General features: G+C 27.1%; 1 protein-coding gene across 1 annotated transcript in view; it reads right to left on the minus strand.

Moving 5' to 3' along the window:
- The window catches only part of LOC107436583 (protein lap4), an 86,036-nt gene that overhangs the window by 57,835 nt on the left and 9,851 nt on the right, over positions 1–18,350 (minus strand). The window contains exons 8-15 of the mRNA XM_016048347.3: positions 17,522–17,811; positions 16,930–16,996; positions 15,985–16,090; positions 15,098–15,222; positions 12,027–12,140; positions 5,934–6,030; positions 3,387–3,550; positions 2,235–2,375 (exon numbers count right to left, since the gene is read on the minus strand). Of these exons, the coding sequence (XP_015903833.1) occupies positions 2,235–2,375; positions 3,387–3,550; positions 5,934–6,030; positions 12,027–12,140; positions 15,098–15,222; positions 15,985–16,090; positions 16,930–16,996; positions 17,522–17,811 (1,104 nt within the window). The remainder of the gene's footprint in view (positions 1–2,234; positions 2,376–3,386; positions 3,551–5,933; positions 6,031–12,026; positions 12,141–15,097; positions 15,223–15,984; positions 16,091–16,929; positions 16,997–17,521; positions 17,812–18,350) is intronic.

An 18,350-nucleotide genomic window follows, 5' to 3' on the forward strand; every position in this document is an offset into this window, starting at 1 on the left:
TTAAATCTGATAGAAGAGGCGAATTCTTTTTTTTTTTTAATGCTTAGGAATGCCTTTTTGAGTAAAGGGCTACATGCACAGCTGATTGACCAATGAAGGGCAAAATGCCCAAGTATTTAGGCACGAATATCGGTAGTAATAATTATAAAAACATTTTTGTTCTAGGCACTAAATTCTTTTGAGCAATAAATTTAGTAACATGTTTGCATAGAATTAAATACTTTCAAATGTTTAAAACTATAGATTGCAAAACTGATTACATTTAAAAATAAATTCCCTTATCAGAAAAAAAAAATATCAGATAATTTGAAATAAATAAAAATGGGAAAAGTCATGGATTTTTTTATCACATTACAAAAGTTATTTTAAACATAAATTTTAACAATAAATAACTTTAATGTTCATTAATTAAATTTTTGTTAAAATAAAATATAATATTCTAGTGAGTAAAATAAATGCAAGTTATATACTTTAATTTAAAGAAAGTTTATAGGGTTTAAAGCAATTTAAATAGAAACAAAACCCTTACAGTGCAAAAAAAGATTTAACATTTAGAAGGGAATATGCTTAAAAGTTAATTTCGCATTTGATTGACAACATATGTAAAAATGTCATATCTTAATATTATTTACATTAATGTGATTATTTTGTAGCATACAGTTTTCAGCATTAATAACAATTAATCGTGATGAGTATTTTTTAATTGAATCAAGACAAATTTTAATATAAAGCAGCATGATATATTCAAGGCAATATATTATAAAATTAAAAAAATATTTAATATAAATAAAACAATGAAAAGGAATGAAATTTACAAAAGTGTTGCTGTCTCCCTGTCTAATGATTTTAGCTTTCTCTCTCATTTTCCAACCTTTCGTAATTAATCAATAATTTGCTTCTACACATCAAAAAGTAAGTAAAGCAATTTAATTTTAATTAACTAATATGCTCTAAAGCAGGGGTGTCAAACTCGCGGCCCGAGATGAACATTTTTATGGTCCAGCCAATATATCTGAAGCAAATTAAAAATAAAATAAAAATGTGAATTAGAAACGAAAGCAGCATATAAAATTATAATATACTTTATTTATAAACTACATGGATAATTTTAAATTGAACGCGCGAAAATGTAAAATTATAATATACTTTATTTATAAACTATATAGATAATTTCAAATTGTACGCGCGAAAATGTAAAATTCTAACTGGCTTAAATGGAGTCCGTTTCACACTAAGCTATCAATTAGATAATACATAATCAGGTTTATCCTACTATAGCGAGGTAAGTTGGTTATCTTGCTCCAAGGTTCTCAAACAATTCTGGGATTTGAAAGAAAAAATATGTAAGTTTTTAAAAACTATAAATCAAGATACAAGCTTGTTCTCCGATCAAATATGGTTGCAAGATTTATCTTTTATGGTTGATATAACCAAACGCTTATGTCAACTATTTCTTTGGGAAAGGCAACTGAAAAATGAAGATTTAGAGCACTTCCCAACGTGCAACAAGAACAAATCTAGTTTAGATGATACTGCATCGTATCAAAAATACACAGAAAACAATTTCAAATCTTAGAACAGAATTTGAAACAAGGTTTATAGATTTTAATTCCTTGGAACACAAATTTTGTTTGTTTTCTTCGATTTTCTCAATAAATATAGACTCAGTACCCAGTTATAAGCAAATGGAAGTGATTGAGATTCAGTGTGACTCAAATTTGTAGGCAAAATTCACTGAAGTGGGTGTGCCTAAATTTCACGAATATTTACCGGCAAGGTTTGAAAATACCCGAAAATTCGAGCATTAAATTATTTCCATGTTTGGAAGTACTTAGGGAGAGCAATTATTTTCTGTTATGAATGAAAATAAATCTCCTGTCCAGAACCGTATTAATAAAGTTCACGTTGGGTCAATTTTGAAAGTAGTCTCTGTCAATAAAATTTCTCCCAAAATAAAAAAGATAGTAGCAGAGAAGAGATGTCAAGAATCTGGACGTAAACAATAATTTAACTTTATATATGTTTATTACAATTCAAAATAAAAATATTTGTTTCTATGAACATAGATTTTTTTTTTCGGCCCGCCTAAAGTTAAGCATTGTTTATTTGGCCCAAGTTAGCTTTTGAGTTTGACACCCCTGCTCTAAAGTATTTCTCAAGCAAAGTTAATCTAAAATAAACAGGTCTACAGATGCATTGAATCTGTAAAGCAATTTTTTACTAAAAATCCATACCTTTTCTGAATCCTTTTGAGAATCAATCAGGTTAATGCGTTTATTTTTTAAATGGTGAGGTGTATCTCTTCGATACAATTTATTTGGCCTATCTGATTGATCATCTGTATCAGTGTCGAATCCTACATGTTTCTCTGCTTCCTGTAAGATAAACAAAAATATTTTTAAAAATTCACTTATTACACAAGAGAAAATAAACATGACAATCATATTACAATTTAGATTGATCTTAATTAAGGCCAAAATTTTAATGACAATTGTAATTGTTATGAAAGCATTAAAGGATTTTTAAATTTACTCTTTTTACTTTATTTTTGAGATTCTTTGGGACATGTAATATTGTCCCTTCCCTTCTATTTCAGGGTAATTATTTTTTTATATTCTAGGGCATTTTTTTTTTTTGCTATACAAACAAAATTGCTTTTCATATCATAGATTTCTTCATTATTTCGCCAAAATTAAATTACGGTTTTGTATCAGACAGTTGAACTCGCAGGTCTGGAGTAGTATCTAGCCTCCTCTTTTGAATTTGTTTAGGTTAAAATTTGAGTCAAAAATAAATAAAATATGCTGAATTATAAATTTTGTTGGAATGGGGAAAAAAACTTATAAATCTTGAGAATGAACTTTCAAAGAAACTTCAAACTTTTCAAAGAAAATCTTTTTAGCATTGAATTCAGTTTTTCTAACAATATTTTCAATTCAAAAGTTAGATGATGAATAATAATGAATTTCTTTCATAAATACATTTCCTTTTCCTCCTAATGTATTCAATATTTTTTTGGCAAATTTTTTTTTTTAAATAATTTTGTCATTTCTTTTTTTATTAGCATTTAGCTTAAATAGTTTAAATAAAAATAACTGAAATATGCATTAAACAAATAATGAATTAATAATGGGATATTTATATAACTATACAAATAACTACAAAATCATTATCATTTCTTTTTAATCAAAAGGTCAAATTATTGGAACCCCTGGTACAGTACCGATAGTTGGACACCTTTGAATTACAGAACGAGAAACTTATAAATAATAAAGGATTCATATCTAATCTCCAGGAAAAAGTTTTTCGAATTTCAAAAGCAGTAGCTTTAAAAAGATATAAGCTGCATGAAAAATCTATCAGTAAAGACAGAAAAAAAAACATACATCCGAACTGTCGAGCGCAGATTCTTCTTCATCCAGCAAATCTTCACGGGTTTGAGCACGATACAATGGACGATTTGAATCAACATCTTCAGTCTGTTCTGGCATTTGATCAGCCTCTGGAAGATCATCTGAATCAGGAATATCTGCTAAGCTCTGAACAGCATCTGAAAAGTCAGAGCTTAATATTTATACTCCAAATTATTAATTAATAATACTTATACTCTGAAAATCATCAAGAGTTTTTCTTTATCTTTAATTTTAGTTACAATAACTTTTTTATTTCTCATTATAATTAGATATTTTTTTCATCAACAAAATAAAAAAAATTCATTTGATTTTACACTATTCTTGAGTGATAATAGTGTGTTCTTCTAAATTGTGTTTTTCTGGCTATAAAACTAAAATTATAAACTAATTTAAGATCCCACTTATGAACTAAAAGAATTCAAACAAATAAAGAAACTGACATACGTTAAATTTAACATAAAAAAAATATTTTTTTCTTTCTTTTTTGACAGTAAGTTGATAATGCATAAAGACTTAAAATTTACGTTAGAATAAACTTAAAAAATGTATATTTAAATGATTTATTCATTCACATGTCTTATTTGTTCTAATAATAAATTTTTGCAATGGCACTAAAAGGTTTTTTAACTAAATAACAAGCAATCTTATTTTATTCATTTTTTCCTTTGAACTAAGCATTATCTAATTACAAATAGATCAGAATTACAAATAAATTAAATAAGTGAAATTTCCTCCAATAAGTGAAATTTCATATTGCATTACAGATACATTTAGATTCAAATTTTACATTTGTCTCTTAATGGAAAACATTAAATAGTAAAAAATATATAGAGTAAAATTAATGGCCGCCATCAGACACTAAATATAAAAAGTGGGGATTAAAAATTTTTCAGTCACCAATTTTTTATCAGAGAATAATGCTCCCACGAGCTCTGTTACATGTGCTTTCAGCTTTTCGTATTTACTACATAGGATTATTTTTTTCCACCACGAGGTGCCCAGTGAGAAGACATTTTCAGAGTAAATTCAAGATTTTTCCTGTATCGCGCCAATCACATTTAATATTAAATAAAATAAAAATACTTTATCATTTAAAATATATAATCAATTAGAGTAGAATGAAATAATAGCGATAGACAGTTTAATATTATAAATTATTATTCTAATATTATATACTTTTTTTTCTTTCATTATTCCAATATTATATATTCTAGATCTTAAAAATGACATTGAATCCCCTAAAAAAAAGTATCAATCACAAAAAGGAGCATTGCATTTCACAAAGATTTGCATCACTTTAAGGAAACCTAAAATATACTAAGTTCATTTACTATTCATACTACTTAATTTGTCATGATAACAGTGTATAAAGACTTAGAAAAAACATGGCCCCCCAAAAAAACAATGGGGTAAAGACGTGGATTTAAGGAGGAGTCATTGTGAATCACACACGCCAAAAAGTGACAACTCTTATTCAATTGTTTGTCGCAATAACATATTCAAGAAAGAAAAAAAAGTTTGATTCCATCCTGTGGAAAGAGCTTAAAAATGATAAATAGATGAAAAACAGCACATTCATCGAGGTGAAGTTATAATGTCAAGAATCTGACAGATTAAAAAAAGTGATACATCAAATTCAAAATTCCTATGATGTAATAAAATTGTATTTAAAATATCTAAATTTGAAAAACCATGAGAAAAAGCTGGAAAAATGATAAATAACTTGTGAAAGAACAATCATCAAATGACATAAAATCACAATGGAATCACGAAGAATCAAAAGATAAGAAAATATAATAGAATTGTTACGAATTGAGCACTTAAAGAAAGTGATAGCTCAAATTAGAAATTCACATGTCATAATAACGTGTTCAATATATCCATTTCGAAAACCTATAGGTTAACGACCGAAAAAACGACGAATCACTACTGAAGAAACTTCAGGACCAGAAATATGGGAGAAAACTTGTTTAGGTCATTCTTGGTGAAGCACTGCTCAAGGATTGAAGCATTGATGGCTTAAGTGCTTGTTATAAAATATTTCCTTTTTTTTAAAGATTTTTTAGAAATTCCTTGAAATTTCCAAAATCAATTAACTCCCGATAATTCCAATTTTTCCTAGTTGCTGCACAATTATAATCAGAATTAAGGGAGATTTTTTCGATAAAAAATACATTTGTGTTCAGAAATAAACACAGTTTGATGTTGCATGAACCTTATTCCGAAATAAACATAATTTGATGTTGCTGGAACCTTACATTTTATAGAACTTTTAAATTTTACATAAACCAATTTGGAGAGCTCAAGGCTTTTTTTTTTTTGATAATTGCACCAGAAGAAATATTTTACATTAATAGCATCAGTTTTTTTTAATTGTTTAGAAATTTCAATTTTTGAGAAAGTAGCCACATGTTTTAAAAACTAGTCACTGCTAAAAAGGCTTCCACAGGCTAGTAACAAAATTTCTTAAATTTTGCCCTAAACTCTACAATAAAGAAAAAAAACTCATCCTTCACATACCTTTAAACTGTGTCGCTGAGGTTTCCGAGCTCGATGAAGTGACAGATGTTATGCTCGATCTTTGAGGTCTAAAACTGTCAATCACTTCATTTCCCTTCTATAAACAATAAATAGTAATGGTAAGAAAAAGCAGAAAACGTTAGTAGATTCGAATACAGTACCTAATCGCCATACAATATTACTTTTAAATGTAAATTCCCAATTACAATCTAACTAAATATAATAATCTGACATTTTTTAATGCGTGATATGTATACACGTTTGATTTAAAATTTATATAAGGTGTTGCTAATTGAAAATGCCAATAATCTGTGATGTATAATTTCTCCTGGTTGCTTTGACAAACCTATCGGCATATTTATCTTTCACTTTTTTACATAAATATTTTTCTTTTACAATATTTTTTGTTTAAAAATTAATAAAAAAAATAAACATTCTAAACATTTCTTTACTAATAAACTTAAAAATTCTTAATAAAACTTAATAGTAAATTTCACTTATTTGGGCCAACTAAAGTTAAGATTAAACGGCAATATTTGATTTTCATTTGTAAGAATGGGATAAAATGAAAACAAACAGAGCACTTCAAAAATTTGTATTATAATAATCTAGAGTATACATTGAATAATGATGTTGTGATTTTAAATTTTTGTTATTTAAATGGCAACACTTGAAAAATAAGTTTAAAATTTCATATGCTATTACCTGGAATATTTCTTTTTTCATGGGTGGTGGGGCAGATTTTATTATCTAGCTTTAAAAATAATTTCAAATATTATTACAGCACTTCAAAAAAATATGCTTACCAAATTACCTTTCAAATCAACACATTATACCTTGTAACTGCTTTATAAAATTAAAATAATTAAGGTTCTTACCTTTTCATGTTAAAAATTAAGTTTTAAATGTCTGAACAATCACATTCAGCCATTTTGTCTACAATTTTCTAATCTATAGATGAAAGATAATATTTTAGGATTCTTTAAGCACTAGATTAAAATGAATTAAACAAATCTTGCTTTCACGTTTTGCACCAAAATTTCTGTAGCACGTGATGCAGCAAGTTGCTGTTAATCATAGACACAATTTATTTTAGGCAGTCATTCGATAGAAAAATACATTTATAAGCAAAATAAAAAGTGTTTAATTGTATAAAAAAAAGTTAAATGGCTAGGCATACAACTTAATAAAAAAAAACAAAAAAAAACAAAACAATTTATTTAAATAAAAAAAAGACTATTCTATGTTTTAATTTAAATATTTAATCAAAACTATTCTATAAACGATTATCTAAACAGAAAACACAAAGCATTCCAATGAAATACTATGTAGATAAGAAACAAAAATATAAATTAGAATTTGCCAAATGTTTTCAAAATATGTCAATATTCAAAAGAGGGCACAGATCTTATTAAAATGTAAAAGTTTATTACAATTTGGGATTTAAAAAAAAAGGGTACAACAAATCTAAATTTACTTAAATAAAACTGTGCAGCAAGCGTCTATATGCAAATGCAAAATAAAAGCAATTACTGCATCACATTTATATTACATTATTCTAATATTGAATTTAACAAATGGCAAAATAGTCAATGTTAAAGTCTGAGTAGTTGAACTTCGAAAAGAAACATTTTTTCATAATGTAGCAATTGAAATTAATGCAATATAGAAAAATGCTATTATCAAAAATCTTGTTCAAAAATCGCTCAGTTCAAAAAGGCAAAAACAAAATTTTCACTTTTCAAAAACATTTGAAGTACTTAAAAAACAGTGAGTATGCACAAAATACAGAGTGATCCAAAAGTAACAAAAATTTGAGACAAATTACTTTTGAAATATTTACAGAAAAACCATGTGAAGTTTTCAGAAATACTCAAAACTAAATAATATTTGTCATAGCAGCTTTCGTAGAATCCTATTAACTTATCAAAATTATTATAAAAACCTTAACATAAATTTGCAAATAAGACCAATCACAAAAAAGTCTTCCTCTTTTTTTTTAAAAAATGCTTTTACCATATTAAAAATTTATACTCTTAAAAGTATGAAGGCAAAAATACTTTTCAACTAAAAAAATATAAATTATGTATAATAGAAATATATAATCTATATCATTATTTGTTTAATTTACTATAAATAAGTTACTATAATATATACAGGCTATGTAGCAAATTTTATGAATAAATTTAAACTTAAAAATTTAAAGTCATTCACAGTTTTTTTAAAAAAAAGGGAAATAAATGTATATATAGTCCAATGTATCTAAAAAGGAAAAAAAATTATAAAACTTAGTATTCAATTATTATATTATAGAAAGGAAATGTCAACTAGTTGGATAAAGCTACTGCTAGTAAACATAGTCAGTAGGCTCTTTTAGTCTATATATTCAAAGAGAAGATGCAGCAATGCTTTTACGTCTTATCTAAAGTTTCGTTTGCTATTTAAAATTTTAAATCGATGGATACCCGCTCACATCATACAAAAAATGTATTTTAGTACATCTGTTAAACATTTGCACTGATACAGAGCACACACAAAAGTCATTTGTAAATTTTTTCAAAATTCAATATTCTTTTAGCATGCAGTGTCAGTTGAAATTATGCATTCATCAGACTATAACGTGAAACGTATTCAAATGTTCGAGAAACCATTTCAGAGGGGGAAAAAACACATTTCTATACAAACAACGAAATGTTTTTGTGCATTATGCTGTTACATGAAAATTCCAGAAGCTCTTACCTATCAGGAAACAGTAGTAAAAAAAATTTTTGACGAAAGGTAACTTTGTGGCTAACCACAGTAATGCTCTAATGTTATATGTAATAAGTCATATTCATTTTATGTAATGAGTCATATTCTTTATACGTAAAGAGTCATATTCATTTTACAGAACCATCCACCACTAAAATACACATGCTGTAGGATATAGATAAGTGTCTTTGTACTCAAAACATTAAAGGAATTTCAAATTTAAATTCTCACAGGGGAGGAATTTTCTTTCTCTTAAAGCCTTTAAAAGACTTTTTAAACCAAACATAAAATTCCATTTTAGAAATAATTGAAAAGAAAAAAATATTCTTTGAATATTTTATTTCTTTAAGGATATCTGAATTTGTGATAACAAATCTGATTAACTAGTAAATTTAAATTTTATTATGATGTAAATTAAGAAAATAAAAAATAAATAAATAAAATACTTTTTGATCCGATGAGACATTATAAATGTACAAGTTATGAAGGTAGCGGTGCATGTAACTAAAACAATATAATAGAAAATTTTACTCGTAATGCAATTATAATCTATTACTTTAAATAATTATGATAATTATAATTTATGAACTTTTGCATAAAACCAATCTAGATATATTTGTTATCACCGAATGAAATAGCAATGAAAAGCATAATAAGTAAAAAGTGCCAGGAATTTTTATACACTATTATTACTTTTGATTTCTTATTTCAAAAATGCAAGCTATATACAAATATTTTTTAAATTTTAGACTATATTTTTAAGCAATTTTTTGTTCAAAAAAAACAACAAAGTTGTTTTATATTGGATAACATTGCACTTGAAATGAAAAAAGTAAATAAAAAGTTTCCAATAACAAACAGTAAAATTTTTTAGTTTTAGGATTTTTCTTAAAAATTTTTATTTCAAAATTTTGTATGGTAGAGTAAAAGTTGTTTTTTTCAGTTATTAAACTAAATTATTATATTAAACTATTATTACTAAATGGAGTTATTTAGTTTTAAAAAAAACGTTAAGTAAAACACTTTTAAACTCTCAATTTCCTTTGTGAAAGATTATGTTATGATTGGCATTATGCAATAAATATTAATTTTTTTCTGTCATATAATTCTTTTAGTAGGTAGGGCTCTAACTTTTCCTTGAACAGAATCAGACCTGCATTTCGCAGCAGCATTTTCCTATCAAGAGAAAAAATGTGACACTTTTTTCTTTCAAAATGTAATTTAAAACTAAGACTCTAAATTTTAATCTAAGGTTTTAATTCTATAAATACATGAAGCAGCCATGCTATTTCTTACTTGATTGTCAATTTTAGTAAATCCATTTTAATTTTCATAACAAAAAACAAACATCTAATACACTATTTCCCAATTGATAAACTTAGGGATCATTTACTAATTGAATTTCTCAATAACAACACACTGTACTCATACACTATAGATTTTCTTAACAGTTTTTAAACATTCATATCTCATTATTAATTTAATTGAATAATGGTGGTTTCAGACCAATTTAGATATTGAAAAAAATTTAACATATCAGTAAATTTGATATCACAGAAAAATGTTTGAGCTATTTTATCTTATCTGGTGAATTTGTTTAAGATTGTGGAATTCTTTGGAATGTACACTTTTATAGACACATTTTAAAGGATTTATTACTTTTTCTTTACAAGTTTAAATTTTTAAGAATTTTATAGTTGAACTTAGAGTTAGCAAAATTCTTGCTTCGATTAATTATACTATCAAAATCATTATTTTTTATAGAACATAGCATTTACACAATATTTTAACTTTAGTTTGTAGAATCATACCTATGTAGATGAAGCTTACAGTTGAAGTCATTTCTTTGTGTTCATTATTACAGTATTACTATCTTTGATTACAGGTATAATCATTGATTTGGAAAAAAATTCGTTCAAATTCCTTTGAATTTATCCTATTTACATAAATTTTTTCATTAAATTAAATTTACCGATTCCCCCCCCCCCCATCTACAATCATTACAGAAATTTAGTGTTTTATGTATGTATTTCTCAGATCTTCCCTTACGCCAGTAAAAGTAAGCAACTTGAAAGCCCCTTCCCTCTTCGGCTCTTGCACAATAAATGAAGACCTGCCAATTCATAAAAATAACACATCGACTTAGTTTTTCAATTATAAAACTTTAGTCACACTCAAACATCAGTGTTACCAGCCATGCAAAATATGGAAAGCAAAATCAGCAAGCATGCCTAAATATTAAAGACAGCTGCTCTATGACTTTTTATGGTAAAGCAAGTAATTAAGCCATTCATTTCAAAAATATACAATAATTAATATTACTCTCACAGACAACGATTTTCTTTATGATCGAATATACAATACTTTAAAGTTAAGAATATTCAAATTGCTAAAAAAAAATGGACTCATGCCACTGCAAATCCTAAAAAAAGAAGAGCTACAAAGTTCATTTATTTTCAATCCATTATTTTTACCAAGGTAGCAATTAACTTTAACCACAAAAATAAATACAGGGTATCTGCTACATTTTAGATTTTCAAATTCATGACTTTTCATGATTTTCCATGACTAATTCCAAGAATTTTTAATGACTTAACAAAGTTACTATTTTCTCCGACAAAAACAGAACAATAAATTCAAAAAGGCATTATAATAACATTAATTGAAATGATAGGTATAACCAAAACTGTTATACACTGCATCTTCTTATTTATAGATATTAAATTGATAAAAAAAATAATAATAATAAAAATTCTGAAATCACAGAAGTTTAAAAGATAATTCGTTTTAGAAATTATGTTTTTTCTTTCATTTTTTGAAAGAACACCATAATTTTTAAAGAACATGGTAATAACATTTTATATTTTAATAAAATATGACTGTGAGTGGGGATTTTGTTAGAAATTAAGATATTCGAAACGCCATGAAATTTGGGGATTCCATTTTAAAAATTAAATTTTTCGGCAACCTAAATCCATGACGTTCCATGATTTCTTTTAAAAAAATAGTAAAAACCATGACATTTCATGACAAATTTAGTTCAATACCGAAATTCATGACTTTCCAGGTATGCGGTTACCCTGTAAATAAATAAAAAATATAAAATTGAAACATCTGAAAAAAAATTAGTTTCAAAATAAATGGCTCAATTCCTTGGTGGTCAATTCCTACAAAAAAAAGAAAAAAAAGGTAGCTTCATTTCATATAAATATTTCTGCAAATATTGCGTAACCTACTGTTAAATAGTAAGTAGTTTACTCATTAATCAAATGTTTTGTTACTTCTGGAACAACTACTTCATTGTGATAAAAAAAAATTCAAAACAGCAGTACAATGCATTACCTCTTCATGTGCCACAACATGGCCGTCAATGTTTTTAGCCTTGCTAACTAGCAACTTATTGTGCCTAGCTTTTAGTTCTCGTGGATGAGGTGTATCATGCCGCACAAATTGAGTCTAAAAAATAAGAGGGAAAACAAAAATAGTACTAAAAATAAAGGGAAGAAAAAAATGGCAACATGCAGTGAATTTTTAAAGCAGCAAAGCACTGTGGGATAGATAATAACACATGCATAAACTGGAGAGTCCACTATGAACACAAACTCGTTATGCAGATTACTGAAAAATTTCATTCTAAGCAAAATTTAAAGAGTAAAAATAAGGAATCAAAAATATTAATCTGAGGGATCCTTAAAAAGTAAAATTCTGATTACAAAAATAACTTAAAATCAAGTACATTCAAATTCAAGTAACAACAGCAAATACATGAAAATTACTATGAAATTAAAGTTGTAATTGAACCTTTAAAAACACATATCTGATGTGGCAAACACTGAAAAACAAAACTTGATTTATATTATGAAAAATTAAAAATTGTGATAAAAAGACAGGTTAAAAATACTTTCTTCCTAAAATAGAAAATGTATTAAAAAAATAGCAATCAATGAGTAATTACGATGATCACTTAATATGAGATTCCTTAACTAACAAAGGGTTGCCACTCAAATCAGGAGAAAAAAAATTCCCCGTACATATTATACACAATATATTAAGAGGAAACATCACTGTGCTCTTGAGTGGCCTATATTAGTCTAGCTATACTAGTTTTAATCACTGGAAAAACTTGAAAAAATAAGAAATAGCTTAACATACTTAAAACAAATAATGCTATAGTAAATGAAATACAGTCTGACTTCTATTTAAAGAAATTTAATTTTGAAAATTTCTCTATTGCGCGATTCTTTCAGACGAGCAAAAAAACATTTTGGAAATTTCTTTGTCAAATAACTTCCAAAAAGTGAAGTGAATTTTCTATTTAACAAACTTTTTGAGATCCACTTTCCCAAAATATTTCAGAACATTTCAAACTTGTTAACATGTTATATGGGGAAAATGACTTTGAATTGATTTGTGAAGCCACTTAACTTAAAGACAAAGCAGTAAAATCCCTTTCTTGTTTGAATTTCAAACGAAAAACTCAAAACATAATTAAGAGATTTTATCAGTCGCAATTAAGTCTAGTAATCTTTAGTCGCAATTAAACTAAAGAATGCATGTGGTAATGTAAGTTTAAATTAATTTTACAATAAATACAGCCATAATTTTATACATAAAATTAGCTTTTTTTTTTTAAGTTTAAAATTAATGTAGCATGATAGTGTAACACTTGATAATGTTTTGCTCTATTCTTGCTCTCGATGCAGATTTCTTTTATGGTTAATATTTATAAAATAAATAGTAGATACTAGTTTACAAGATAAAGGTGTATCAATTGCTATTTTAACTATGTCCAGTGTTTATGAATTTAAAACCTGTTTTGTGTTATTTAAGTACCTCAAAAGGGGTACTTATTATCGGGATTTAGTGACTTCGTTAAATAGAGGTCCAACTGTAGTTTAGTATAGCCGAAATATCATCCTTAAATATCTCATGGATTGCGTTATAAATGGTCACCACTTTTAAAAGACAAAAATAAAATTCCATGTATTTTCCCAGTTAGAAAGGAAAAAATTAAAAATTCCCAGCATTAATCCTGTTATTGTAAATGATTTTAAAATTCTCTGTATTTTCCTAGTTTTTCCTGCGGGGTGGCAACCCAGTAATGATACATTCTTTTCCTCATTTTCAAAAGCAAATTAACAACTCAGGATGCATAGCGAAATCTCTCAACAAAAAATAAGCACCTTTTAAGTACTTTTTAAGCACTCAAAAAATATTTTTATGCACTATATACACAAACAAAATGCAAAATAATTTTCAGACTTTACATGATCATTATAAAATAATTAGTCTATAACAAAGAACTCTTTTCTTTATTATATCAGACATTATAAAATGATCAAGAGATTTTTCGGTTCAATATCAAAGCATGGAAAATGAAGCCTGAAATAGAGAATATCTTGCAAAATGCAGCAGAGTTGCTCACGAGAATGCAATAATTTCACCAAACCCATCTCATAATACATGGCGAAAATCAACATGGAAGAGAAAATCTCATTTTCGAAAAAGGAAAAATAAGCACTTTTTAAAAACACCCAATGTAAAAAGCACCTATAAGGGCTTTTAAAAAGCAAAAATAAGCACCTTTAAGCACATTTTAAAAAATCTACGCACCATGACAACTGCACCACTGTCAAATTGATGAAAGGTTTGAGTAACAATAGTCAAGGCATGTTACATACAATTGTGTATGAGTTTACTTTTATCTTCAATCACATTTATTATTCTACCAGAAAAAAATATTTACATATGAAAGAGATGCAAAGTATAAATTCTAGTTCTAATATTTTAAATAAAATATACAAAAATTTTTATTTATAAATGTGATTGATGATTTCTTGAAACTTCTGAACCTTGGATTTCCGGATCACGGTTAGCGAAAAAATCCTGAAATCCGGACTTTTTCCGGAACAGAATCATCTCTGAAGAATCTTTTCATATTTTTTAAGATTAAAAATCAGTGAAACATGTTTTGTTAATGTGCGTTGAACTGATGAAAACAAATTTTTATAAGAATAATGCTATTCTTTTAAAAATTTATTCTAAAAGAGTATTTTAAAATAACCAGAAGATTTGATGTTGATCAGTTTAATGTTTTTACACAATTGCCAAACTGCCTAAACTTAAACCTGATCAATCAAAATGCATGCTCAGATTAAAAAAAAAAAAAAAAAAAAAAAAAAAAANAATAAAAAAAAAAAAAAAAAAAATTAAGTTAATGAATACCAGTACCCCCATCATTATTTGCATCTATGATAAATAAAAAATATAGATACATAATAATAAAAAATATAACAAATGAAAGTGAGGAATTGATGAAATGCTAAATTTATATAATTTCTATAAAGTTCAAGCCAGGAAGTATAAATAAATCAATTCAATTTTAAACTTTAGTTTGCAATTACAATAATCACCTCCTTATCTTCTTTGTCTTCCAATTCTTTCTCATCTTCAACAAACTTAACAGAAGAAGTTCGATCAGCTTTTTGGTCCCAACTTAATCTGCTATCCTGCTCACCACTGTCTCTGAGCAAATTTTCTAAAGAGAACAAATAGTAGGTTATTAAAAAAACAATAGAATTACAGGATGATAAAAAAGGGGGAAACAAATCTGCAGTTTTGCAAAGATTACTTGTTCATCAATCAGGTTTACAAAAACTTGCAAAAAAATTAAAAATAACAAAAACACAAGATGATAATTAACTGAGCAACTTTGACATACAAATAGAAACAAGATTTTGTTGTTCATACAAGGTGCTTTGGAAGTGACAAAAAAATTAATCAAACTTTTGTAGTTTTTCTCATTAAAAATTTATTGCTCGATTATTTATATAACCCTTAAGTAAACATGTCGCATTTATGTATTGGATAATTCATTTGATAACTTTAGTTAATTTTCTGCAACCAAAAACAATTTTAAAATAACAACCCAAAACAAATTTAATTTCAAAATTCTGACTATATGTAAGTTCTACTCGAAGTTCAACAAATCGATCTTTAAAAAATCCCATTGAAATTTCAATCCCTTAAAACATCATTTCTCACTTAAAAGTCTATTTTTTAAAAGAAAAAATTACATTTATGAATATCTTGGCATTAACAAACCATTTTCTAACTAAGAATCTGGATAGTAGTACTTTATTTACGTTGGACTAGAGTGGCAAAAAAAGATATGTTGCTGCAAGTGATGATGATGATGGAAGTTACAATAAATAAAAATGATTTCCTATGTTGCATGTACAAAGTTGGTCAGATAATAACATTTTAGACACATGGCTAAATTCAGTAGATGGAGACATACCCATACTTTCTGGGTGATATTCTTGTTGGGGCAACAGAAAGCATGTCAGCACTTTTGTTCCTGTTCTTTCATTAACATCAGTTTGAAACTTTAACATGGGCTGTGACTGTCAAAACACAAAGGATAAATATTTAGTTTTTTTTTTAAGAAAAGGGAGTGAAAAAATGGAAAAAAAGAAGAAATGTAGTAAAATATTCTACCAACTAGAAAAGAGCTTCAAGCATCTGCAGGGTATTTGAAGTAACTAGAAATGTATTCTCACCAAGTTTCAAAACTGGTTACAAAATTGGTTAACAGGTGGCACTTTTAAATAAACCAATGATTGCAAAATAATGTCTGCTTGCAGCATTGAGTCTGAAGAAAAAAAAGAATCAATGCCTTTGCAAATACTTTAAACGTAAATCAATAACAAGCAGTAGAATAACCTTTAATAGTTTTTCAGTCAGCAATACCATCTGTTGATGAATTTTGTAACTAATTTCAAATATTTGAGAGAAAACTCCTTCAATCCTTTTGGGGACTAAGTATTTTATATGCAAGCATGCCTCAGGCTTAATTTTAGAAAAAAAGAAAAAAATTGTTATTTATAAAATATGTACATAAAAGTAATTTCTCAATATAAGATTGTTTCAATTATTTCTTTCAGTTTTAATTCTCTTATTGTTTTTATTCCTAAGAAATATTATAGTTTTAAGAAAAGTCACATTAAAATTTTACCATGCCCAATTCTTATTTAACTACATCAATTATTAATTTCAATAATAAATGCCAGTTAAATTCAAGCTTTTAAACACTATTATGATCGAAAATTTCAAACTACTCCTATTTATATAAAAACTGCAAACTAAGTTACATTAATCACAATACAATATTTATATTAATAAATTCAGATCACTTTAAGCATGCAAAAACTCTTTAGAAAATAATTAGAGGAAAAAAAATTACCTGATTTTCAGCTAACCAAAGAGCTTTCAAGTTTAAAGCAGTAATGGTTAATGGCAGATATTGCAATCTAAAAAAGGAAAATTATAGTCGATAAGAATTTGCAGAGGTACATTAAGTAGAATATAGCATAGTATGTATGTGTGTTAAGTACTTACTTAAATAACACATATTAGCATTGAAAATAACTAAATAAAATAATTAAGTAATCTCAACATTTTAATAAGTGCTGTTTCAAACCTTGTAAGTTTCAGAAAACTAGAGTTGACCATTTAACAAGCAAACAGCAATAGTTAACCCAAAACTGTCAGTATTAAAGTATGCTTATATTAAAAATTAAATAAGTACTTTTAAACTTATAGAAAAGGAAGGTGACAAATGCAAGAAAAAAATTTCAAGATACAGCTGCAACGCCAAGACTTGCACTAACTTTTTTTTAATATAAATATATACTGATTTTCAATTTTTTATCTATTTAAAGTTATTTGAGTGTTCGGAAAAAACCTCGGAAATTAATAAAACTTTGTGAAGAGCAGTTTCGGAATAGTCACCATCCATAGAGTGAAGTATAAAAATAACTGAAATCAATACTAACCGGTTCCCCGACACATCCAAGACATGTAATTCTTTTAACATTCCAGTTTCATCAGGTAAGAAATTTAATCTATTTTCTCGTAGGGATAGCACTCCTAACCTTGTCAGGTTTCCAATTTGGGAAGGTATTAGAGACAAACGATTCCTGTCCAGATTTAGGTTTGTTAGGTTAACTAAATTTCCGATTGATGAAGGTAGTTCTGATATAAGATTTTCAGTAAGTATCAATTCCTGGAGAGATTCACAGTTGCCTATTTCTGGAGTAAGTGAGAGCAGACGATTCTGATCAACCTAAAACAGATAGCAAAAAGTCAATAACAAGGGGGAAAAACAAATACTTAGTAAATATAGAATAAATAAATAGAAACAATATACACTACACAATTCTGGCGGCATAGCTCCAAGTCTTACTTTTTAGGACTCTAACAGATATTCAACATAATTTTGACTGGGGTCAGATAGCGTAGACAGCATATGAGCTGGTACCCATTTCATGAAACCTCAACATCACAACTAACAAGCGAGCTTTTAGTCACAACAGTATTAATGTCCTCATTGTAGAAAATAATTTAGTCAGCTGATACTACCAAACTAACACAGGGGTGATTGTGAGCCCAAGTCAAAATTCCGGAAAATTTCTTGAGTAAAAAAAAAAAGAAGTTTAAATCGAAAAATTAAAAAAACAATTTGTTGTTGTTGTTAATTTACGTCGCACTAGAGCTGCACAGTGGGCTATTGGGGACGGTCTGGGAAACATCCCGGAGGATGATCCGAAGACATGCCATCACAATTTTGATCCTCTGCGGAGGGGATGGCACCCCCGCTTCGGT

The sequence above is a fragment of the Parasteatoda tepidariorum genome, chromosome 6, assembly GCF_043381705.1.
Source record: "Parasteatoda tepidariorum isolate YZ-2023 chromosome 6, CAS_Ptep_4.0, whole genome shotgun sequence".
In the NCBI taxonomy this organism is placed as follows: domain Eukaryota; kingdom Metazoa; phylum Arthropoda; class Arachnida; order Araneae; family Theridiidae; genus Parasteatoda; species Parasteatoda tepidariorum.